At 36.9% G+C, this 25,445-nt stretch overlaps 1 protein-coding gene and 1 pseudogene across 12 annotated transcripts in view; both read right to left on the bottom strand.

Annotated features, from left to right (window-relative positions):
• KDM4C (lysine demethylase 4C) overlaps positions 1-25,445 on the bottom strand; it is a 351,443-nt gene that overhangs the window by 163,435 nt on the left and 162,563 nt on the right. For all 12 annotated transcript variants that reach the window (XR_016210339.1, XR_016210337.1, XR_016210340.1 and 9 more), the window contains 4 exons: positions 10,507-10,700; positions 7,685-7,908; positions 4,344-4,663; positions 3,151-3,259 (listed from right to left, as the gene is read on the bottom strand). Coding sequence is in view for 7 of the 12 variants with exons in the window: in XM_051858176.3 (XP_051714136.2) it covers positions 3,151-3,259; positions 4,344-4,663; positions 7,685-7,908; positions 10,507-10,700 (847 nt within the window). In the remaining 5 variants the exon portion in view is untranslated. The remainder of the gene's footprint in view (positions 1-3,150; positions 3,260-4,343; positions 4,664-7,684; positions 7,909-10,506; positions 10,701-25,445) is intronic.
• LOC149128760 (testis-expressed protein 12 pseudogene) lies at positions 17,244-17,729 on the bottom strand (annotated as a pseudogene).

Genomic DNA, 25,445 nt, shown 5'->3' with positions numbered 1-25,445 from the left:
TGGGCACCATTTTGAAAACTGGCTGTTCTACTTCTGATTCAGCTCCCTGATAATTGCCTGCAAAAGCAGCAGAAGGTGGCCCAAGTGCGTGGTCCCCTGCAAAAAGCTCCTGGCTCCTGGCTTCGTATCAGTTGTGGCCATTTGGGGAGTGAACCATCAGATGGAAGATCTCTTTCTTTCATTCATTTTCTCTCTCTCTCTGTAGTTCTGTGTTTTAAAAATTTGTGAACAACAGGTAGCAAGACAATAAGTACAAAATACTAAAGCACAAGATACAGGTTATGTGCATCCTAAGACTGTCAAAAGATATTTACTCACTTCAAAATAGTTCCAATTTAGACAAACTGAGTTGAACCATATCATTTAACTTCGCTTTCCAAGCATTATCCCAAGAGTATAAAATATAGTACTTTGAAAAGCATTATTTGTAGCCTCAAAGTATTTCATTGAATTGCAATACCAAACTTCAGTTCTCCATTATTAGCTTTTTAACCTATTCAATTTAGGCTTTCAACTCTATCAAATGATTTCCTCATTTTACCATATTGTGTAATATGTGTGCATGTGTGCTTTGTGCATGTGTAGATATTCATGGATGTATCAATATGTGTGGGCTTAAGGATACTGTTACAAAACAACAAAAACAAAAAACCCAAACATGGGCAAATTTAAGTTCGCTAGTGATTTTTCAACTCTAACTTAGTATTGATCTTTTTTTCTTCCTCAGGCTATACTTTCTCAGCATTTAAGAGGAAAAAAATACTGTTCCCTAATCACATTTTACACTGACTGTGCTGAACATATCATATGTGTACAATTCCTTTCCTGGAGCATAGAATAAAAATAAATCACTGGACCACCATAACGCAAACAAAACAAATCCTAAGCCAGTCCCTGGAAGGAGTCACTTACTTAACCATTGCGGTATTATGACCCCAGAAGCCCTTAAGCTCCCTCACATTGGCCACATCTGTAACTGAACTGTAACTCTGAGGAAGTTCAAGGACCTAGCATGGTAGTATGGGAAATTCAAACTTTATCAGAATTCTGAAATAGCTGATACACTTGGATGTACTTATATGTAGTTCATAATTCTACAGCTAATTGAAGCAATATATTTACATACACATGCACACAAACACACATTTCCAGGACAAAAATTTACATTTTTTCTTTAATATGGTAGTAGAAAATATACTGAGGCAACTGACTGTCCTACCAGTGGCTAATTTCAAAGTTCAGGGATCACCATATTCAGGTGATCAGGGCAGTCCTGCTTTGGTCCCAAACGTGATTTGTACCACAGAGATTGGGGTGAGAAATTCACTGGCACAGAAATGGAAGAGAGACAAAAGAGAGCAAGAGTGAGGAGATGTACACATAGACACTAACGAAGCACAACGGGCAACGATGAGAGGAATTATGCAGTTAAGTAATACGGAGTGAATGGGGAGTAAAGGTGGAAGAGAATGTGCATGGTTCCAAGGAGGAAGAGGGTATCACAGATAAAGCAACACCTTGAACAAACTCACAGAAGCAAAAAACACAGTTGACTATATCCAGAGTGGAAAAGGTTCTACTGCTAAACACAGAAAATGTTCTTCCAGGAATGAAAAGCTTAGAGTCAGAAAATCCTCACTTATTTTGTAATTCTAGGATCAACCACCCACCAGAATTACCTCCACAGTGTCTTAAAGAAAAGAGGAACTCAAAGGGCATTCATTTCCCTCTTGCACAGATTCCCTTTTGCAGCCTTTTTGGTTGGAAGAGGTATGGAAAGTCACATTCGAGATTCACTAGATAAATAACCATTTTCCTTCAGAGGACACTGGTTGTTGTTTAAGGATGCCATGTCTAAGAGGCTCGAATATTGTTATTCCCATACATACAAAGATCAAAAAGAGCCAAGAAGTCAGATTAGGAAAATCCACACAGGAACAGGAAGCTCACTTGGAATTGTGTGCCCCCATTCAGCACCAATACCAGACTTCATCACATTCTTCCAATGATACTATCCATTCACTTCCAAATGAACAAAGAACAGGAACTTCCAGGCAAGACGCTGAGGAAATATTGTAGTGCCCAAGGACTCAAGAAATGCACCCCAGGCCAGAGAATATCTCCCACTGTCAGTTTGGAAACTTGCATAAATCTTTATCCACCAAAAAAATAATCTGAATTATCTATTCAATTCTCAGAAATCCCCAGAGGATGCCAAAAGTCCATAACATATTAAAATGGAAAGTGAGAGTATTGCAAAAGCTACAATAATCAATGTTTCAGCAAGATATTTAACCTCAAACCCATGGGACAACTTTGTTAAACCAATCCATTTATAAATTTTGCAAGCTACACAGTTGGAAATCAAAACTGCTCTCCAAGGAGAAACTCTGGGCCAATCTATGTTAGTCCACATCAAAACCAACTTCAGGGAAAATAAGGACATCATAGAAAGTGGCTTTCCATACATGTTAGTACAGCCATTCCTTTCAGAAAAGCAAACAAAGATAGGCTATGATGGGAAAAACTAATCAAATTCATGGGCAATTTAAGTATTAGTTACTCTATATGAAAATATCCTTTAATTATTTTGACACTAAGGGGAACATAGTTTGTAGTAAAATAGGGAAAAGAAGAACTTAACATAATGTGATATGGGAATAAACACAAATAATTAATATTCCATCTTTTCATGCAGGCAGAATTCATCTGTATATTGCTTTTATAGAAACTGCTACCATCCTCATATAATTTTTATATTATGATTTTTTTTCTAATTAAAGATGTTTTTAAAAAGGAAGACAATGAGTAAAAGGAAAATTTTAATCTAAACAAGAAGCTTGAATCTGATAATGAATGAATATGAAGGATAAAAGCTAAAAGCAATGACAATGGTGACCAAATTCTGGAAAGATGGTCATATGGCTATATGGTAGTACAGCTATATAATATATGGATATATGAATATATTTCTCCTCTAATATCTATTTTTGTTTTGCTTGCAAAGTATTTATTACCTATGATATCCTAATGACTTATATATACCAAGTGATCAAATTTCCTACCTACTAAAGCAATTTCTGTTTTAAGAACAGTTTCTTTTAACAAACATCTTTACAGAAAAAAAAAAGTCTGAAAAACAGAACTCACCTTCATCACTTGTTGCTTGCTGCTTTACAACAGTCATTGGGGATCTGGCCGGAGGCTTACTCAGCGGATGGCGCCAGCTCTTAGCAGTTTTGGTCTCTCCCTCTATTATCTGATGAAGAATAAAAATGCAGCAGAAACACCCATAATTAAAAACATGTTCAAGCAAAAACAAAAACAAATTGATTTACAATACCTTAATTAAGAAGAAACCTCCAAAAAAACTATCTTTGAAGAAAATTAACTGTGAATTCAGATGACACAGGAAATCATTGCTATTGAAATAAGAGGTCAATTAACTCTCCTTCCACCTTCTTTTAAATTAATGCAAATTAGGAATAAGTGGGATCAGAAGCAGGCCAGCTGGGATTTGAACTGATACGCAATACTTTCATCCGAGGCAGTGGCTTAACTTCCTGTGCCACAACAATGCGTTACACTTCCTCTTAAAGTATTAAGTGCAGTGCACTTTATCAAATCTGCAATAAGCTGAGCAGCTGATAATTTTTGAAAAGTTCTTTAAAAACAAGCCTAAATTTAGAATTATATGGTCATAAAAATATAAGGACCATGTCCTTTAGACACAGATATTCCCCTAGGAATATCTGGCAGGGGATTTTGCTCTTTCCCATCATAGAGAAGAGAGTTCTGCCAAATTAAGGATGATCATTTCCATCAGAAATGAATCACCATGCCTGGGCCAAAAGGGTCAAACAAGAAGACTTTAGCAGTAGGAGCTACAGCAGTTCCCAGTTCTCAAGCAGCAAACATAATACCAGTAAAGGAAGATGGATACAAATCAAGTAAAAAGTAAATATGATGGGGTTGGTGCTGTGGCACAGCGGGTAAAGTTGCCACTTGCAATGACAGGACCCCATATGGGTGCCGGTTTGAGACCTGGTGGCTCCACTTCAGATCCAGCTTTCCGCTATGGCCTGGGAAAGTAGTAGAAGATGGCCCAAGTCCTTGGACCCCTGCACCCAAGACCCGGAGGAAGCTCATGTCTCCTGGATTCGGATCATCCCAGCTCCGGCCATTTGGCCAACTGGGGAGTGAACCAGAGGATAGAAGACCTCACTCTCTGCCTCTCTTTCTCTCTCTGTGTAACTCTGACTTTCAAATAAATATATAAATCTTTTAAAAAAATGTATTCTCACCAAAGAGTGAACACAACAAAAATTAATATTGCCACATACACTGGGGACTTTGAAGCCATTGCTCTCTCCACTAGGTACCACAGGGATGTCCCCTGGTGCCAGGCCACTTCCCCGGCTCTCCACATCACTCTCTTCTCCCTCTGTTAACACGCCATTGCTCTCTGCCACCGACAAACACGATTCAGGAGACTTTGGCCATGAAGGCTTGGGTGGGGCTGATTCCTCAACCTTCACATGGCCACGAGACAATGGGATAGAATCATCAGATGCATTGGGTTTGGAAGATACAGTCATGGTGTAGGTTTTGTCATCCTCTGCTCTTACTTCCTCCATTATAGATGCATTTGAGCAGCAGTTTCCTAAAGAGTAAAACAAAAGACTGTTGACAATTCTTGCATTGAATTATTTCTAAATAAAATTGTTAAACTCTTCCCAAATGACTTTTTTTTCAACTTCTTGAGTAAACGTCCACAGCCATGAATGGGAAAGGTCACCTATGAAAGCTAAGGTGAGACCATAAAGAAAATACTGCCAAAAGATATTATTTCATTTATTCCTGAACACTAATTATTTACTTAAGGTGTACAAAGCAATATTTTGATACATGCATCAAACTAAATTACTTAGCACAGCCCTTACCTCAAATATTTACCATGTTTGTGATAAGCATTTCTATTTGCCTACAGCATGCATGTGTGGGTACAAGAGTACATACACACACACACACAAATACACACACACACTGCAGTGTCATTTCAACCTGATTCTGAACCCAGAGATGTCTTCTACTTCTCTGTGTTATGCCAGAATTCAAAACCTGGAGGTCAAGATGCCAAGCACAATATAGCAACAAAATTACTGAATTTAGTTCCTCTTTGCCAAAACATCCAGGAATTCATAAAGTATTACACAACCCAGTGTTGTATAAACCATCAAGAAGGACTACAAAAAATTATCCATTGGTATTGCACAACCATCTTCTCTGTATTTGTTGCAATCCTTCTCCTCGTCCATCATAACTCAATTCAGATAGCACCAACAACAGGAAAGCTTGCCTCCCCAGCAACTGTCTGAGTTCTTCTTGGGTAAATCAGCAATACACTACTCCATCTTTATAATGTTACTTACTTATCATTATAGGTTGTAATTAAATATTTATATAGATCTCCAGTGAACTGTGCAAGACCTAAGCATATTTTTCATTCTTTTTCAAAAAAAGCACAATGACTACAATACACAGAACTGAATAGCAGTGGTGACTAGAGTGGATACTATAAAAAAACCAGCATGGGAGCAATTTCTGCAATAGTCCAGGCCAACTGACATGGTGGCTTAACAGAAGCAAAAAAAACATGTTGAATTTGGAGTAGACCCACAATTGAAGGTTTATGGTATGAGGAATTACCAAGAAGCTTGATTATTAAAAGGATAGAAACTCCAACAAATATTAAAATAATGTATTACAGAGTTTCAGAATAATTATGCTAAAAGGGAATAAAAGTAGCAGAGACTTTTCAGGTGAGTTTTAGAACAGGAGCAGGCAGAGAGATGTACATAACATTTCACCAGCCAGGCTTTGTATGTTGTTTTTCTTTTTTTTTTAACTTTTATTTAATGAATATAAATTTCCAAAGTACGACTTATGGATTACAATGGCTTCCCCCCCATAACGTCCCTCCCACCCGCAACCTTCCCCTTTCCCATTCCCTCTCCCCTTCCATTCACATGAGGATTCATTTTCAATTCTCTTTATATACAGAAGATCAGTTTAGCATACATTAAGTAAAGATTTCAACAGTTTGCTCCCACACAGAAACATAAAGTGAAAAATAATAGATGATTTTTTAAATGATGATGAAATCAGATCAGACCTATTGTCATGTTTAATCCCAGTGAGAGTCAAGTTGGGAATTGATAATTTCTTCTTTTTTTTTTTTAACAGAAGATCAGTTTAGTATACATTAAGTAAAGATTTCAACAGTTTGCACCCCCATAAAAACACAAAGTGAAATATACTGTTTGAGTACTCGTTATAGCATTAAGCCTCAATGTACAGCACATTAAGGACAGAGATCCTACATGAGGAGTAAGTGCACAGTGACTCCTGTTGTTGACTTTACAAATTGACACTCCCGTTTATGGCATCAGTAATCTCCCTATGCAACAGTCATGAGTTTCCAAGGCTATGGAAGCCCCTTGAGTTCTCCGACTCTTATCTTGTTTAGACAAGGTCATAGTCAAAGTGGAGGTTCTCTCCTCCCTTCAGAGAAAGGTACCTCCTTCTTTGAAGATCTGTTCCTTCCACTGGGATCTCACTCACAGAGATCTTTCATTTAGGTGTTTTTTTTTTTTTTTTTGTTTTTTTTTTTTTTTTTTGCCAGAGTGTCTTGGCTTTCCATGCCTGAAATACTCTCATGGGCTTTTCAGCCAGATCGGAATGCCTTTAGGGCTGATTCTGAGGCCAGAGTGCTGTTTAGGACATCCGCCATTCTATGAGTCTGCTGAGTATCTCGCTTTCCATGTTGGATCACTCTTCCCTTTATTTATTCTATCGGTTAGTATTAGCAGGTACTAGACTTGTTTATGTGCTCCCTTTGACTCTATGTTTTTCTTTTTAATATCTTTTTTTTTTTTTTTTTTTTTTTTTTTTTTTTTTTTTTTGGACAGGCAGAGTGGACAGTGAGAGAGAGACACAGAGAGAAAGGTCTTCCTTTTGCCGTTGGTTCACCCTCCAACGGCCGCCGCGGCTGGCGCACCGCGCTAATCCGAAGGCAGGAGCCAGGTGCTTCTCCTGGTCTCCCATGGGGTGCAGGGCCCAAACACTTGGGCCATCCTCCACTGCACTCCCTGGCCACAGCAGAGAGCTGGACTGGAAGAGGGGCAACCGGGACAGAATCCGGCGCCCCGACCGGGACTAGAACCCGGTGTGCCAGCGCCGCTAGGTGGAGGATTAGCCTATTGAGCCACGGCACCAGCCCTTTTTAATATCTTAATCTTTATCTTTTTCTTAACATTAAGCAGAAAGCTGAGAATCTGCAAAGAATTATCTATAATTGTTTTTCTCTACTTCATATAAATTCAAGAGAAGCTTTCTAACAATTTATTGTATATTGTAAATTTAGTTACACTAAAAATTTTTTTTCATTTTAAAATCTTTTTTATTAAACCAAATAGGCATGGTGGCTATCTGTCTCACAGCAATACTCATGCCTTTTATAACATTCCCTTGGCTTCCTTGTTGAATAACACAGTAACTCTATATAACAACTAGTTAAGCTATGTGGACTACTCAGATATCTGTCTTAGTAAACACAGATTTAAGGGATCAGAACACCAAATATCCACACATGTATGTGCAATATAATTGGCCATTTTCCTACCTGAGAGTGAGATATCATCTGATAAAGTGGGATCCACCTGCATGCTCCTGGAAGAGGCCCCTTCTATGATTCCCAGCCTCGCTGTCTCTTCAGAGTTTACGTGAACTTTGGATTCATCTGTGTCTGGGTCAAGGTTAGAGATTTCTGCCCCATCAGCATCAGCTGAGACTTCCTCATCCTCCTCAGCCTTATGCCTTTTAGTGTGACACCTAGTGCTCTGGAAGCTATTAACAGGATAAGTAGAGGTGAGAACAGAGAATTGTAATGAATATAAAAAAGCACATCCCAATACAAATGTCATTTCATTTGCTTAACAAAGAAAAAACTAAGTTCTTAAGTTACTATGCAAAGAAAATCTTTACAGTTAATAGCTGAAGTCTAAAATTGAAATTTTAAATTCTAATATCAGAACAAAAAATTAAAATTCAATTAAATAAACATAAATGACAGAAAGTGAAATCAAAAAATAAAATATTAATTAGATAATGAAGAAAGTAAAGGAAAATCAGAAAAACTAGAAAGTGGTTCAAATCTAAGCAAATTATTTTTTTTCGAAGTGAATTTGACAATTATTTATCTGAGCTTTCTATCATCATAAAGCATTCATGAAAATGTCATAGATTAAGTCATCAGTAGTTCAAAGGAATTATAAGAATGTTCATGGCATTTATTTTATATTTTATAACAACTACTGGACATTATTTCATTTTCTTCCTCCTTTAGTATTTTTCAGCCAGTCATTTGACTACTTTGATATTTATACCTAATATACATTGTAACTATTAGAAACTATTAGATTTCAATTTGAGTCCAAAGCAAAGACACATGCACGCATGCACACACACACACACATGAACTCACACCATATTTTCTACACATGCATGTGACAAACAGCAATGTTGGAAGTCAGGGAGGGCAAAGATGAAAGCTAAAGGGAATAGCCGATAACACCCACTATGAATTAGCATTAGCAGCTGCTGATGGCAGCAATAGTAAGCATCATCATTTTTACCATCACTTTTATTTAGGATCTGTGCCCTGGCCCAGATTTTTTTGTGGAAAAGCTCTACATTATGTATGAACCTAATAGTACAGAGAGCTGACTTCTCATTGGTGCAAGTTCTCTAAAAAGAAGGTATTACTTAAGGGAAACCAGCACGCTCTATAAAATATAAGGCTTATAATATTAAATAAGCTTCTTCGGAGGAGTCCTTCTAATTTGTTCTAAAAATATGTCTTCTAAAGTGAAGACAGGATATTGTCTACTTCCAAAGCTGGCATTTTTGTGAATATACTTTAGGACATTTACAAATACACGTACCCTCCAAATTAATATTATTAAATCCTGAATGCAACTCATACTAAGTCATACACTAGATGATGTCACAATAGACACATATAGACATGTCCATACTTGTCATAAATCAGTACTTACCCTTAGCACATGGGAAGGACTATGACACTGGTATAATAATTATAATAATTATATACTTCCTATCATAAATATTGGTCCTGACATAATACACTGAATTTAACTGATTTAACAGTTTGAAAATCACCACTATAAACTGTAGTGTAAAATATCAAACTCTGAGCTTTTAGAGGTAATGAGTTCTGTGCCTCACTTCTATGCCTCATAAAATGCGGAAGTTCTACTCCATGATCTTAAGGTTTCTTCACTCACTACTATTCTAAAATAACAAAAACTAAAGGTCAGGAAAGAAGAAAATCAGGAAATAAGCATCAGAAGTGTGGGCACAGATGTAAAATTACAAGTTGTTTGATTATGGCAAGGAAAAAATGAAAAGGAAATAGGCCAACAAGTCCAACAGGGTATCTGATAAATACATGCAGGCATTAAAAATTACCTTGTAGCAAATATTAATTACATGAAAAAAATGCTCATAACTTAATAGAGCATGGCCCCAATTTTTGAAATATATATGATATTACATAATATATAATATATATAAATGTAAAGGATATATACAATATGTTAACACTGGTTATCTCTGGACAGATTGCTTATGGGTGATTTGGGATTCCTTCATTATTCTGTTCCTTATTTTAGAAATTTTCTCCAATGCTCAAATATTACTTTTACAATCTGAAAGAAAAACAATGAGTAATACTGTAGAAGAAAATATTACATATACAAACAGAAAATATGAGAACCTTACAAGGTAGCTAAAGGGCCAAAGCAACACCAAACATAACCCAGCAGCAAGGGTATTAAAACAGTAAGATGCCCACAGCAGATGTGAACGCTGTTGAAATGGCCCAGAATACAAAAATGGAATGGAAAAGAACACCCATGTCACAGAAACACCACATGCTCTGCTTTTATCTAATTTAAGAAAAAAAAAAGTATAGAGAATGTGGTAAAATATAAGTATCCCATTGAGAAAAGCAGCACTTCAGATGCCTAATGAAAGAAGAAGATAAGTATTGAAGGCAGAAAGAAAATTGGTAGGAAAATGAAAATTTTTAAAATCAAGTCAATGAAGCTAATGGATATGAATGGAGCTCATCAATCCAACTTCAAAATTCTTTACTATGGGGAGTCAAATTCTATATTGTTCTATTTGCCATGTATATTTACTTCAGGATTGTTCTCAAATGCTATACACCTTTTCCTATGCTCCATTTATCATATAGAGTGAGAATTCAAAATATGGTACCTTAAATTTTCAATAAAATTCTAAGTAAATTTATGATGAATTGGTAGTTTCAAATCAAACAGCCCCTGAAACCATCACAGTCAATGAGTCATTGTCACTTTACTAAGTACTAAAAGAAGGAAGTGAGAGGGAGATTATTACCTCCTGGGTGCTTTTCTTACTTTCCTCCTTCTCTGCAGCCATGCCTTTACCTCCGGGGTGGATTCGGGAGTAGGCTTCGTGTGATCGATGGTGTATATATCTTTTCCTTGTTTCCAAAGCTGATATCTGTCTGGCTGAAATTTCCTCACAAAGATATCCATGGAAATTTTCACCATGTCTTTCCTACAAGTGCACTGAAACACAATAGAGTTGGAGTGTGTTAAACATTTTGATAGGTATGTAAAGTAAGAGTCAACCAGAATTGTATAATATTGGAAAATGTACTCACTACATGTCTCAAAATGCTTTATATTCTCAAACATGCAGAAAGTGATTAACCAAATTTCTTTGGAGTGGAAGTTTGAATCTACACATTCACATTTATAAATGGGAAAACAAGATGACAAATTGCTTTGTATACTTCAAAGGGAAATGTGTACCACAAACATATTTATTAGGAAGAAGGTAGCACTGAGTTTTTAAAAAATAGGGAGCAAGTATGTTTGGGTGGGGTTAACGCTGTGGCACAGGGGGTTGAGCCATCACCTGCAGCACCAGCATCCCTGCAGTCCTAGATGCCATTTCAATTCAATTCCCTGCAAATGTTCCTCAGAAATCAGTGGAACAAATCAGTGGGCCACTGCTACCCATGTGTGAAACCTGGAGGAAGCTACCCACGTGTGGAACCTGGCCAGGAGCAATTGGGGGAGTGAATAAGAGAATGGAAGATCGCTCTCTATCTCTTTCTCTCAGTAACTCTTTCAAATAAATTTTTTTAAAAAGGTTATTTTTGACCCTCCATACCTTGATTCTCATGAATAGACAGTTAGAAGTAACATTTTATAAAACAAGTCTCCTATGATGATTTCACACAAGGTTTAATTACGTCTAGGCCAACACGCTACAAATTAGGGAAGAAACAATCTGATAAATTTAACTGATGTACAGCACAATCCCTAGCACACCTGGCAAAAATCTGGTTTACAGAACAATAGATTTGAGCAGAGAACTGGAACAGAGGTGGAACAGCCAGGATTCAAAACAGTGCTTATATAGAATGCCAACATTGCAGATAGCAACTTAATCTGCTAAACCAGAACACTGGCCCTGATTCTGAAAATTTAAAATTTTAGCAGAACATAAATCCTTTGATTAAGGGGAAAAAAATAACAACTTAGAAAAACCAGGAGCAAATTCTTTATTTTCCTACTATGTTACTGATATTTCATCATTAAGAAAAAACAGTGGACAACAATGCAGTTCCACTTCCTTCTAATGAGCCATTTAAGAGAGAATATGATTTCAATTGCAGCAGCTCTAATCGACATGATCAACATTGTGCAAAACAGCAATTTCAAGTAGAATATCTTGGGGGTGGAAAAAAACTGAGTGTTTATCTTGTTTTGGCAAATGGTGCTATGACACCTTACTTGGAAAGGAGGCGTTGTACACAGCCATTAAGCCACTGGTAGGGATGCCCTGATACCACATTGAATGCCAGTTCAACTGCTAGCTCCTGCTTCCTGCAAATGCATCATGGAGACCTGGATGGAATTCTAGGCTCCCAAGTTCACCTTGCAAAGCCCTAGCTGTGGCAGGTATTTGGGGAGTGAACCACATATGGAAGATCTCTCTCTTACTCATTTCTAATAAAAAAATAAAATAAAAAAGAAAGAAATAGATTATCTAAAATAGGGACATCTAATATATATATATATATATATATATATATATATATATATATATATATATATATATATATATATATTCAAAGTTAGGGATAAACTATTGAACTTGGGGAAACCAAGAATATTCAACCCATGGTCAAACAGGAGTATGACCAGAGACTGGTGTAGCTGGACATACTTTTGCTAAATAGATTAGAAATGAGGCTGTGGATCCAATGAAGCATCTCAGCAGAAGCCAAGTATGTAAATATGCCTATCCAGGAAGATCAGTACAGGACATACTTATTTTATGGAAGCACAGAAGACTAAAAAAAATTTTGACAATTCTATAATTGCAGAAGTGCTGCTAGTTTGTACTAAAAGGGGCAAAGATATGACAGAATGAAGGAAAAATGATTCTACGTGTAGAGGACTGAAACCAACAGGATTTCACTAAGCTGTTAAAGCAGTTCTAACAAACTGCTATTGTATGGGTGTAGAAAGATGCTATTAAAAGCTTTAAAATTCATTAACTGAACATTAAATCAAACAGAAAAATCACTCATATAAATTTTGTCTACATAACTCAACCTCACCAATTTATAAGAGAAAATACACAAAAAAAGATTATTCCTTAGAAGGTATTTGAGGGATTATCATAAATTCAAAATGAGTAAGAGAAAACATTCTATCAAATTGCTCAGAGGCTATAAAATCCATGATGCAACATACTTCAATAATTAAAACATGGACCCCCAGATTCCACAGAGACTAGTTAACAGAACCATGTATTTGCCCTCTTTGTCCAATAGTGTCCCCATTTGAAAACCTGGGAACAACAAGGAGCTAACAACAGTATCAACCGTTTTGTCTTGCAGAAAACTTCTACAAACAGTATATGAATTCTTATTCATAAAATATGACATGTTTTGATTTAGTATATGTTTTGTTTTAGTATATGTTTTATACAAATTGCTTTAAATTGGACTGGCCACAAAAACATAGATTCTGAGTGTTCTAGTTCATGTTACTAAAAAAGTTGAACTAATTAAATAAGTAAGAATGAGGATACTATGTTTACCAAATGGTCTTTAAGAGTAAAGAACTGGGGGTTGGCACTTTGGTGCAGGAGATTAAATTGCCACTTGCAATGCTGGCATCCCCAGGAGTGCCAGCTAGTGCAGTTGCTCCAATTCCAATCTAGCTAATTGCTACACTGCCTGGGAAAGCAATGGAGAATGGCCCAAGGTTCTGGGGCCCCTGCTGCCCATGTTGGAAACAGTGAAAAAGCTCCTAGATCCTGGCTGCTACCTGGCCCAGACCTGGCCATGACAGATATGTGGGGAGTGAACCAAAGGATGGAAGAACTCTCTTCCTGTCTCACCGTTTCTCTTTAACTCTGTCAAATAAAATAAAAAGACTCAAGAACTGGGTTGTGAAGAATCACACAAAGCAATAATTGGAAATCTGAGGGACAGAGAGACAAAGAGAAATAATGACTGTTTGGGGTGAAATGAATACAGTGCATATTAAGTTCCTGCTTGGATTATATATTGCAAACAATTCACCAAACATCTAAAACTGGAGGGTTGTAGAAAACATGCATTAATAACTGATTTAAAATCAAAAGGGGTCAGAGCTGTAGTGTAGCAGGGAAAACCGTCCATGCCAGCATCCTATATGGGTGCCGGTTCAACTCCTGGCTGCTCCACTTCCGATCCAGCTCTCTGCTATAGCCTGGAAAAGCAGCAGAAGATGGCTGAAGCCCTTGGGCTTCTGCAACTGCATGGGAGACCTGGAAGAAGCTCTTGGCTCCTGGCTTGGGATCGGCACAGCTCCAGCCATTGCGGTCAACTAGGGAGTGAACCAGCAGATGGAAGACCGCTCTGTCTTTCTCTCTCTCTCTCCCTGCCTGTGCATCTCTCTCTGTGTAACTCTGACTTTCAAGTAAAATAAATAAATCTTAAAAAAAAAAAAAAAAGAATTACTGCCTTTTCTATAAATTAATAGAGCAACAATTAAGAAAAAGACTTAAGGTACAGGATGACTTAAATGTACATGACACAACCATCATAAAGTAGAAGCCAAAGACTGCAAATTATACTTTTGAGGATTTTAAAATGACCAAATGAAGTGCATATTTTTGTCTTCTGGTAATTTATGAGTTAGTGTGCCTTTAAGGTTATTGTGTCCTACATATCTAGTAAACCTAAGATACTCTCCAGTGGAATAACCACTATAATTGTACTTAACAATATAAATGATTCATAATAAAATTGTTTTTTAAATAAACAAAGCAGAATATTTATTGCTATTTCCATAAGAAATTTAAATTTAAATAATTGAAAAAGGCAAAATCTGAAACACTATGTTTTTAATTAAAATCTAACCAGCTTCAAAAAACATATTGCTCCAGCACTTTATCACCTAATTATCTTCAAGACACAAATTGCTACACTAACCAAAACTATAATGGAAAACCATCAACTTTGCTAGGTTATCCAACACATAGCAAAACTGACTGCTATCCCTCAGTATATAATCTATGAAAATGCTATGAATTTTTGAAATTTGAAGTGTGCGTTATGGTGCACACAGGCTGCAGCACAGAAAATCAAGCTACAACTTGATACACCTGCATCCCATATCAAGGTGCCAGTTAAGTACCAGCCACTCCATTCCAATCTAGCTTCTTGTTAATATGCTTGGGAGATGGCAGATGATGGTCTAAGTGCTTTGGTTCCCGACACACTTGTGGAGACCTGTAATAAATTTCAGCATGCTAGCTTCACCCTGACCCAGGCCTGTCTGTTGTTGTCATTACAGGGGAGTGAAATCAGAAATGGAAAAATCTCCCCCCCCCATCATTCTTTCTCATGGAAACTCTGCCCTTTTAAAACTAAATCATGACTCCAAAGGCAAAAAAATTTAATCCAAAATTTTTTTTTTTTAAGATTTATTTTATTTATTTGAAAGACAGAGTTACAGAGAGAAGTAGAGACAGAGAGAGATGACTTCCCTCCGCTGGTTCACTCCGCAGATGGCCACAACGTCTGGAGCTACGCCGATCCGAAGCCAGGAGCCAGGAGCTTCTTCCGGGTCTCCCATGTGGGTGCATGAGCCCAAGTACCTGGGCCATCTTCTACTGCTTTCCCAGTCCATAGCAGAGAGCTGGATCGGAAGAGGGGCAGCCGGGACTAGAACTGGCGCCCATATGGGATGCCGGCACTTCAGGCCAGGACTTTAACCCACTGCGCCACAGTGCCAGCCACTAATCCAAAATGTTAAATGCAATAGCCACTCATTGCTTGAGAACCAAGCAGTTTGTATTTTAAAAATTGCCTTCCAATGAGGGCAAATATTTTTTCAGAACAAATAAAAGTATGATTCTCCATTTCATAATTTTTTGACTTGCTTTATTTAGCTAACACACTAAGAATAAAGAACGTGACATTTGCTTTAATATAATAGAGGAATCAATTATTTGTCATTTATACACTAGGTAGTAACTAAGTCCCTCATTTAACAAGGAATATGACTAAGCCTAAATGATCGAGCATTCTCCTAGTTCCACAGATTATTTAATGCTTAGTAAGTTCAGATGATCCTACACGAATTGTTAAGAAATCTTAACTGGGGCCGCCATTGTGGCACAGTGAGTTAAAGCTATGGTTGCTCCTCTTCCAATCCAGCTCACGGCTATGGCCTGAGAAAGCAGTAGAAGATGGCCCAACTCCTTGGGCCCTTTGACCCGCGTGGGAGACCCAGAAGAAGCTCCTGGATCCACAGCTCCGGTGCTGCGGCCAATTGGAGACTGAACCGCACCAGATGGAAGACCTCTCTTTCTCTCTCTTATTATTCTGTCTCTCCTTCTCTCTTTAACTCTGACTTTCAAATACATAAACAAATCTTTAAAAAAAAAAAAAAAAAAAGAAAGAAAAAAATGGATGCACTATACAGGGTGAAATCAATATACATTAATAAAATATTTTTCTACTATTTGCGGAAGTTTTTAACCTAATGAGATATCAAAAATATTATTGAAGGTGCTCATTCCTTAAATATACTAATAAGATGGTTAATACTATATAACAGTATTTAAAGTGATTAAACATAAAATGTAAACATAGCTATATACATATTTCTTCTCTGTTCATTTGCGTATCTTCTCATAATTGTTGGGAAAACGATAATAATAATCTTATTTTAAAAGAATTATTTTAGGGACTGGCACTGTGGCATGGCAAGTAAAGATGCTGCCTTCAATGTAAGTATCCCATATAAATGTAGGATCAAATCCTGGCTACTCGCTTCCAATCCAGCTCCCAGCTAATGTGCCTGGGAAAGAAGTGGATGACAGCCCAAATGCTTGGGCTCATGCACCAATGGGGGAAACCTCAAAGAAGCTCCTGGCTCCTGCCTTCGGACAGGCCCAATTCCAGCTGTTGCAACCATCTGGGGAGTAAAACAGTAGACAGAAAATCTCTAATGCTATCTCTCCTTCTCTCTACCTGTAACTCCGCTGCTAAATAAAATAAATCTTTTTTACAAAATTTTTTCAAAGAATTATTTAAAATTGGCAATTTTTTAAAATAAAAATGTAATTTAGAAGAAATATAACATGTGATTAGCACTTCGATTCCTTGGGATTCACTTTATAACATACAAGGACAACCAACAAAAATGAAAAGTACAGGGGCTGGCGCTGTGGTGCAGTGGGTTAACACCTGGCCTGAAGCGCCGGCATCATATGGGCGCCAGTTCAAGACCCGTCTGTCCCATTTCTGATCCAGCTCTCTACTATGGCCTGGGAAAGCAGCAGAGGATGGCCCAACTCCTTGAGCCCCTAGACCCATGTGAGAGACCTGGAGGAAGCTCCTAGCTCCTGGCTCCTGGCTTCGGATGGGAGCAGCTCCGGCCACTGCGGCCAATTGGGGAGTGAACCACTGGATGGAAGACCTCTCTCTCTGCCTCTCCTCTCTCTATGTAATTCTGATTTTCAAATAAATAAATGTCATTAAAAAAAAACTATAATGGGTTTAAATTCTCAGTTTATTTTAAGTGCAAATTCTATCTATGCAATGTGTTTGCAATCACTCTAAACCTGTCTCAAGAGCTCTCTTTTATATTGGAAAATTTTCAATAGTATAAGCTTCTTTGAAGAATCCATCTGTCTTGTCAATGTAAGATTCATCTACTGCTTCTCTCACTCTCTGTATATTTAAATAACTTTAGAGTAATTCCCTTGCTTATATCATTCAAGTATTTCTTCAGGGCCTCATCTTTATAAAATCGCTGAGAGTTCTCAGAGTAATGTGAATCTGAATTTCCAAGAGAGGGCAGCTCTGAAGCATCTGGTATTTGATGCTTCAGTTCTCCTGGCCTCATTGAATTTCCAATATCAGGTTTTACAAGGTGATTGGCCATCATATTTTGGAGGAACGAAATTAATCCTCAACTGCAGGGCAGGAATCCAGACTCAAATTCTTATCCAAAGTTCAATTAATCATTATCCAGTGAGGACACAATAGATCTGCTTTATGGAGAAGCATAGTCTAGAGAATGAGAGATCGATATATTTTTTATATTAATACCATTTTTGAAAAACAGTTGAGTAAACAGATTCAGTGATCTTAAGTAAAATTACAAAGTCACATGTATTATAGGCAAAATAGAATTTGATCAATTCAAGGCTAAACTACCATACTCTAAACCACTCTACTTTGGGAATTCCAAAAGCAAATCGAATATGGCATGTTCTGTATTCAGGCCCTTAGATTGCCCATTATTATTCTATGTAACTAGGTGGATTTAAACACATTTAAAATGTATTCTAATTTAAATAACAGTCATATATTTCAATATCAAAATTTTTTATCTACTGTCATATTGAAAATAAAATTGTAGCTGACAACAAATATCCAGAGATTGTTATTTTTCTTGTCTATGCACACAATGAAGTCATACTGAGAGTTCATCCAGTCAGATTAATTTCTTGTGAACATTTGCAGGCTTCACTTTGTCAGAATACGTCTACCTTATAAAGTAAGGCAATTATAAAGCAATTTAAGGGATGGGACTAGAAATTCAATATTTCTGATCCATGAGAAAACTGTTCAAAGAAAAACTACGCAAAAAGAAGGAACTGATTCAAACAGTTTGTTCAAGGATGTCCAAAAGACTCTGTAGAAATTATTTTTAAAATTTTTATCTCTCAACACATACATGAATATTTCAGATACAGATATTAGAAAATCCATTCTTGCTGTGCCATGTAAAACACAGCATGAAATTCAATTTATTAGTATTCAGAGATAGATGAAGTTATGTTTTTCTGAATTCATGAACACTAAGTCATATTTTATGGGAATGATGAATTTGGACAAGATGAGATAAAAACAGGGCTCTGCACACGTTTATGGATGTAAATTTGTTTTTAATATAAATATATTTTCATAAAAATCTATAAAATCATTTATGAGGAGACACAAATGGAAATTATGATACTCAGATATATTGTCTTCTACACTGAAGAGTGTTTCAGTTATTTCTTTCAAATGAACTGACACATAGAAGTTCATTCTGTACCTAGATTGAATGATAGAAGTAATTCACTGATAAGAAACTGAGGCACAAAAGCCCTAAATGACTGGATGATGTCACAAGGGCAGTAATTGAAAGGAAAAAGCTGTTCAAATGACAAGGAGATTGAGTATCCTACACACTGATCTCTCTTAAATTTGCAATTTCCTATTCAATGAGAATCCACCTATTTACATACAATAATAATGGGCAATCTAAGGGCCTAAAAACAAAACGTGCCATATCCAGGCTTCAAATGGGCTGCAGACAACAATAAACACTATCTGAGGTTAGGAGACAGTCATCCTTGTACATTTCTGATTAATAAGAGATGAAGTCAGCATCCTGCATTGTTTTCCATCATTTTTGCACAGGTCAAAAACTAGTATGAATGTAGACAAATATTAATGAAGAACTAATATTTCAATGGGGAAGATGAGGTGGGATGGTAATAAACAAGGACAAATTTCACCGAGTAACCATCTATGCATTATGCGATACCCAGAAAAGCTGCTGCAACATTAAAATAGAAATTAAGGTGCTATTGCTTAGGAGAAAGGAAAATAACAGATTTTAATAAATTCTAGGTTATCAACTTTTAAGTCATATATCTCATACTGAATTTCTAATGTTAGTCAATGGGAAAATGAAGCATTGATTCATTTAAGAGTCATGGCTTAAACACTATCCTACACTCCAAACTCACAAATTATTTATTATCAGCCACCTGAAAACTCCCTGGCAGTGGTTGAAATCCAGGAAACAATCTAATGAAAGCTAACAAGACCAAAAAAATGCATGGCCTTAGGAACAACTGTAACTTATTTCAGTCTTTCTAAGGTGAAAAGTATGGCAAAAAATTTTAATTGACAACAAACTTTTTTTTTAAAGATTTATTTATTTATTTATTTGAAAGGCAGAGTTACAGAGCGGCAGAGGCAGAAAGAGAAACAGAGGTCTCCCATCTGCTGGTTTACTCCCAAAATGGCTGCAAGGGCCACAGCTGTGCCAATCTGAAGCCAGGAGTTTCTTCCAGGTATCCCACATGGGTGCAAGGACCCAAATATTTGGACCATCCTCTACTGCTTTCCCAGGCCATCGCAGACAGAGCAGCCAGGTTTGGAACTGTCTCCTGTATGGGATGCCATCACCACAAGGTGGCAGCTTTCCCTGTCCCCAACAACACACACTTCTAAGCCATACTTCTTCAGAAAAACATAGATTCACTTTGTCTAGCAACTCGTGTATGAGGATATATCTGCCAACACAACTATGTTTTAATTATTACTAATTTTATGAAATATTTTAAACTACAGAACAACACGAATCAGAAGAAACACAAGCAATATAGAAAACCACACATATTTTAGTGTTGTTACGAATTTGCTCCAGCCATATTAAAAACAACATCTGATAAAGGATTAATAATGAGAATATATAAAGAGATCACAATAAATCATGCCAACCATCAAAACATAATCTTTTCAAATATGAAAAATCTATTAATAACAACACTATAACGGATACAGCCTAAGAAAATAATTTTGAATTCATACATCAACTTAATGTTAAGAATGCTCACCTAAGATGTATTTAAAAAATAAAACCTAAAAATTGGAAAAACATATTCTGTTCTCCTATAAAAAAATCATGAATTAACAATAAAAGATTTTAGGGAATTTAATTCCATGTTAGGGAAATGTTTTAACATTAGGTTGAGAAAATTCACTTATCACATACAAGTACTTACAAAAAGTTCATGAAAAATCTATGGATTTCAAACAATTGTTACAAGAAAAAACATCACTTAATTCTAATTTTCTGTGAACTTTTTGAGGTATCATTTATGTTCTCATCAATTCTCATGTTCTCATGGACTCCCACCCGTCCCCCCTTGCTTCCTTTTTTTCTTAATTTCTGAAATAACATACTTTCAATTTACAATATAGTCAAAGGCATAATTCTCCACTAAATAAAGAGCTGAAGTACCCTTGTATGAACGTGTACCTACACATAAACAAATATATATGAAGCTGACTGATTCATTTCCCTAACTCTGATTGTGTTAGGGACAGGCAGAAGAGGGTGATGTGTATAACAAATGCTGGAAATGTTTTTTGGGCTAAGAATCCACAAACTTGGGGTGGATTTATAACCAAAAATGGCTCTATAAGTGGATGGATTCCTTTCTGAAAGTTTCCCTCTCAGTTTTAATATCTATATATTTATGTCAAACCAAAGTGTTTCACTATATGCCACACTGAATAACCACGAAGTGTAACCACATTTTGAATTTTCCTAGAGTTCTTCACTATTCTACACAAGAACTTATGTTCCGTGAGAAAATGATTCAGATACATTTTAACATTATTAATCTGTGACCGGCAAAATAAATACTAATTACCTTATGCCTCAAATGCTAGACTAACACAAAAACCAGTACAAAATGAAAACTAAAATCTATGTTGACTCACCATATTTAAATTACGTAAAGACTTGCTTCATTTCTGTTTACATGACTTATATTAAAAACCAAATTAACTCATCATTATATAGAACCTTTCAATAGAAGACCTTAAAGAGTTTCACTAAAAGTATGTGAATTCAGCTTTAAATCTTGGGAAACATGTCATAAATATTAAAGAGCTTTCTCTGACCAGGAAATGACATTCTACTATAAACTACGATTCAAATGTCTAATTCTATGTCTACATGAAAACAAATATAGAATCATCACTATTGTAATAAATCATTTACAAGTATGGAAAAGAGAATTCCTTTACTACTCCAGGGAGAAAGAAGCCATTGATAAAATCGAGAAAGTGATTTGCTGAGATCACTGCTATTTTTACTCCATAGAAACTCATTAATCAGCCCAAATGATACATAATAGATGCAATTTTAATGATCTACATTTCCTCATATTCACATGCACTTTTAATATATTTAAATCTGAAATGGAATACATCCAGAAAGCAATCATAAATATAGCTGATATCAGTTCCACATTCTGCCAAGTGGTAAAGACCACTTAAAACAATTCTATCCATCCATTTTTCGATGCCACAATAAGCACTGTCACTACAGCTTATACAATAATCACAGTAAAGAGTATCTGTCTATATATGCAGTAAGAAATCAGTAAATAATTATATCTTCATTTATTTCTTCAGATGTGGCTGCATGTTACAATGCAGCAATTGTCAAGAAATTAAAAAAAGACACAGAAACATACGGTCTTTGTCAGTCAATAGATCTAAGTTGTGGTCACTATTCATTAAACCGAAACAGCAAAACCTTTCCTCATGTAGGCTAAGATAGAAAATAAAGGAGTTAGGCCAGCGCCACGGCTCACTAGGCTAATCCTCCACCTGCAGCATCGGCACCCCGGGTTCTAATCCCGGTCGGGGCGCCGGATTCTGTCCCAGTTGCTCCACTTCCAGTCCAGCTCTCTGCTGTGGCCTGAGAAGGCAGTGGAGGATGGCCCAAGTGCTTGGGCCCCTGCACCCACATGGGAGATCAGGAGGAAGCATCTGGATCCTGGCTTCAGATCAACACAGTGCATCGGCAGCTTGGAGGGTGAACCAATGGAAAGGGAAGACCTTTCTGTCTCTCTGTCTCACTGTCTAACTCTGCCTTTCAAAAAAAAAAAAAAAAAAAAGAAAGAAAGAAAGAAAGAAAAAAAGGAGAAAAGTTGGTCAAGAGTTGGGAATGAAGAAGGCTAATGCAGCAGTTTGCCATTTTGGTCTGTTTTAAATTCCAAATGCAGTTAGGAATCCTGGGGGGCTGGACAGGTTGACAAAAAATACTGCGATAAACAATTATCATTTACTAGGTCTGCTCCTCCTTTGCCCTGCACGTTATATCAGAAAATAGGCTTCCCACTAGTGTAATGCTCTCTGGAAAGTCAATTTTACTGCAAAATTACCACATGCAAACTGTACAATCTCTTGACCAAGAGTTAAATCATGAAGCCTATGCCATCCACAGACTTTTGTTTCACCTATATGAAATATACATTGAAAAGAAAATTAATGGGAGGCCTACCTCTTTACTGAGTCATATTCATTTCAATTCGAATTTAATCCTTTTACTGCTGCAATAATGTCCACAGTAATAAATTATGACAACATTGCTTCAACAGATATCTCTATACCTTATAATGTGCAAACAGCTGAAATCATGGTATACAAGATTCATCAATAAGCAGGCTATCTGAGAAAGGTCAGGATTTGGAGATTTTCACAGTGTTTCCTTATTATTTAATATTTGCTATTTGACAACATTATTGCATCATTAATTCCTAAGAGAACTTTTCAGTAACACTTTGGGGGTGGGGGTGGGGATCAATAATTCTGTCCAAAGTGACTGATTCAGAGATTGGCACATAATCCACATTCTGCCAGTGACTATCAATGGGAACCTATTCCTACATGGAAGAGAGAAGCTAATCATCATCTTTGCCACAAAATGGAGGACAACTCCTTGAGAAGGAAGCTAACAGAGAGCAAATTATGACAGGAGATATCAGACAGATCTCTAAAGATCCGGATCAAGGAAGTAATCTATCTTGTTTACACATGAATGGGAGTTAGAAGGACACAAATTAAGACCATCTTAGGACAGAATCAATAGTCAGTATTTAGTATCTAAGTGTAAGATACACTCAGACAATGACAAAAATGATTTGTAAATGAAAGGCAGTTTCCTAGTCTGCAACTGGAAATGTATCCACAGTTTAAACCATAGCATAACAATTTGTATTTGACTTACGAAAGGGTATTTTATAGTCACAATGGGATAGGTTATCATACAAAACAATACAAATTTGTAAAACTCAACCAAATACAGATGTAAGAATTAAATTGATAGGGGGCTGGGGCTGTGGCACAATAGGCTCCACCTGTGGTGCTGGCATCCCATGTGGACTCAGGTTCCTGTCCCTGAGGCTCCTCTTCTGATCCAGCTCTCTGCTATGGCCTGAGAAAGCAATACAAGTTGGCCCAAGTGCTTGGGCCCCACCAACAATGTAGAAGCCACAGAAGAAGCTCTAGGCTCCTGCCTTTGGATCAGCCCAGCTCCGGAAGCTGCAGACATTTGAGGAGTGCACCAGTGGCTGGAAGACCTCTCTCTCGCTCTCACTGTCTCTAACACTACCTCTCAAGTAAATAACAAATAAAATATTTAAAAAAAAAAAATAACTAAATAGACAAGACAATCAGTAACAAAACATTTAAAGTCAATGAAAATGCTTAGAATATTTGACCACAATATAATAAACAAACATATTAACCAGTTGTTTGGTTTTTTTTTTTTTTTTTTTTTTTTTGGATGGGCAGAGTGGACAGTGAGTGAGAGAGAGACAGAGAGAAAGGTCTTCCTTTGCCGTTGGTTCACCCTCCAATGGCCACTGCGGTTGGCGCAGGAGCCAGGTGCCAGGAGCTTCTCCTGGTCTCCCATGGGGTGCAGGGCCCAAGGCCTTGGGCCATCCTCCACTGCACTCCCTGGCCACAGCAGAGAGCTGGCCTGGAAGAGGGGCAACCGGGACAGAATCCAGTGCCCCGACCGGGACTAGAACGCCATGTGCCGGCACCGCTAGGTGGAGGATTAGCCTAGTGAGCAGCGGCGCCAGCCACCAGTTGTTCTGAATATGGAGGCTTGATTTTTACAAGGATGTTTCCAAAATTTTAGATGCCAATTAGAAAATGGGGGGGACCCTGCAACAAGAAAAGTTTACATATGTATAAATGCATTTCTATCTCTGTAATATCAAGAACAAACATCAAAATAGCATTTAATAACTGATCAATGGAAGTTAAATACTCGAATGTCCAAGAACAAATTTAAAAATTATAATTACGCTAAAATAAATTATTTTAAAAGCTCACTCTAAAATATTAAATTATGATTCAATAATTGGGGCCCTACTAGCCACATGCAAGACCTGGATTGAGTTCCTGGCTCACTGCTTTGGCTCCAGCCCAGCAGCAGTCATTGCAGGCATTTGGGGAATGAACCAGCACACAGAAATTCTCTGTTTCTCTCATATTCTCTCTATGAAATATCACTTCAGTTTAATACTCAGACCTAAATAATCTTAATAATAAAATATCAGGAATATGGCAACTTACAATAACAGATATATAAAATTATTAAGTACCTGAAATGAATAGCATATATCAAAAAATACTGTTAAGTTATTGGCATTGAACTACAGAAGTTACTGGAAACTTAATTTCAAAGAAGAGCCCTCTCTTTATTCTGGAATTCTTCCAGCAGTTCCAACAAAGTAAACACAGAATTCCAAAGGGCAGAATTTTATCTTTTAATATTCAGCTACTTTCCTTTTACGTTCTTTCTTTATGAAACCATAAAATATATGGCAAAAGCTTAACTTCACTACTTTTTGGCAGCAGCAACATGCAACATGCAAGAATCTGGACAATCACAGCCCCTCTGGGAAGGCCTAAGTACAACACGCAGTTCCTCAGATGGATGCAGCATGAGTAACTGTCACACCAAGAGCAATCAAGCAAATACAGGAAGGGTGCTCAGAGTCTTCTTGTACAAGGAGACAGTGATGGCACTTATCCATATATATTGAGGCTCCTTCCTGTTCTCATTTCACCCAAAATTTTTAAAACAAAGAAGCATTATAATAGCAAGCATCTATACCTTGGAACTTAGTGG

This window comes from Oryctolagus cuniculus, chromosome 1 (genome assembly GCF_051225735.1).
Source record: "Oryctolagus cuniculus isolate XC-2025 breed Fujian yellow rabbit chromosome 1, ASM5122573v1, whole genome shotgun sequence".
NCBI classification, from domain to species: domain Eukaryota; kingdom Metazoa; phylum Chordata; class Mammalia; order Lagomorpha; family Leporidae; genus Oryctolagus; species Oryctolagus cuniculus.
The sequence above is the reverse complement of the archived record's forward strand: the minus strand, read 5'-3'. Positions and strand labels throughout refer to the sequence as shown.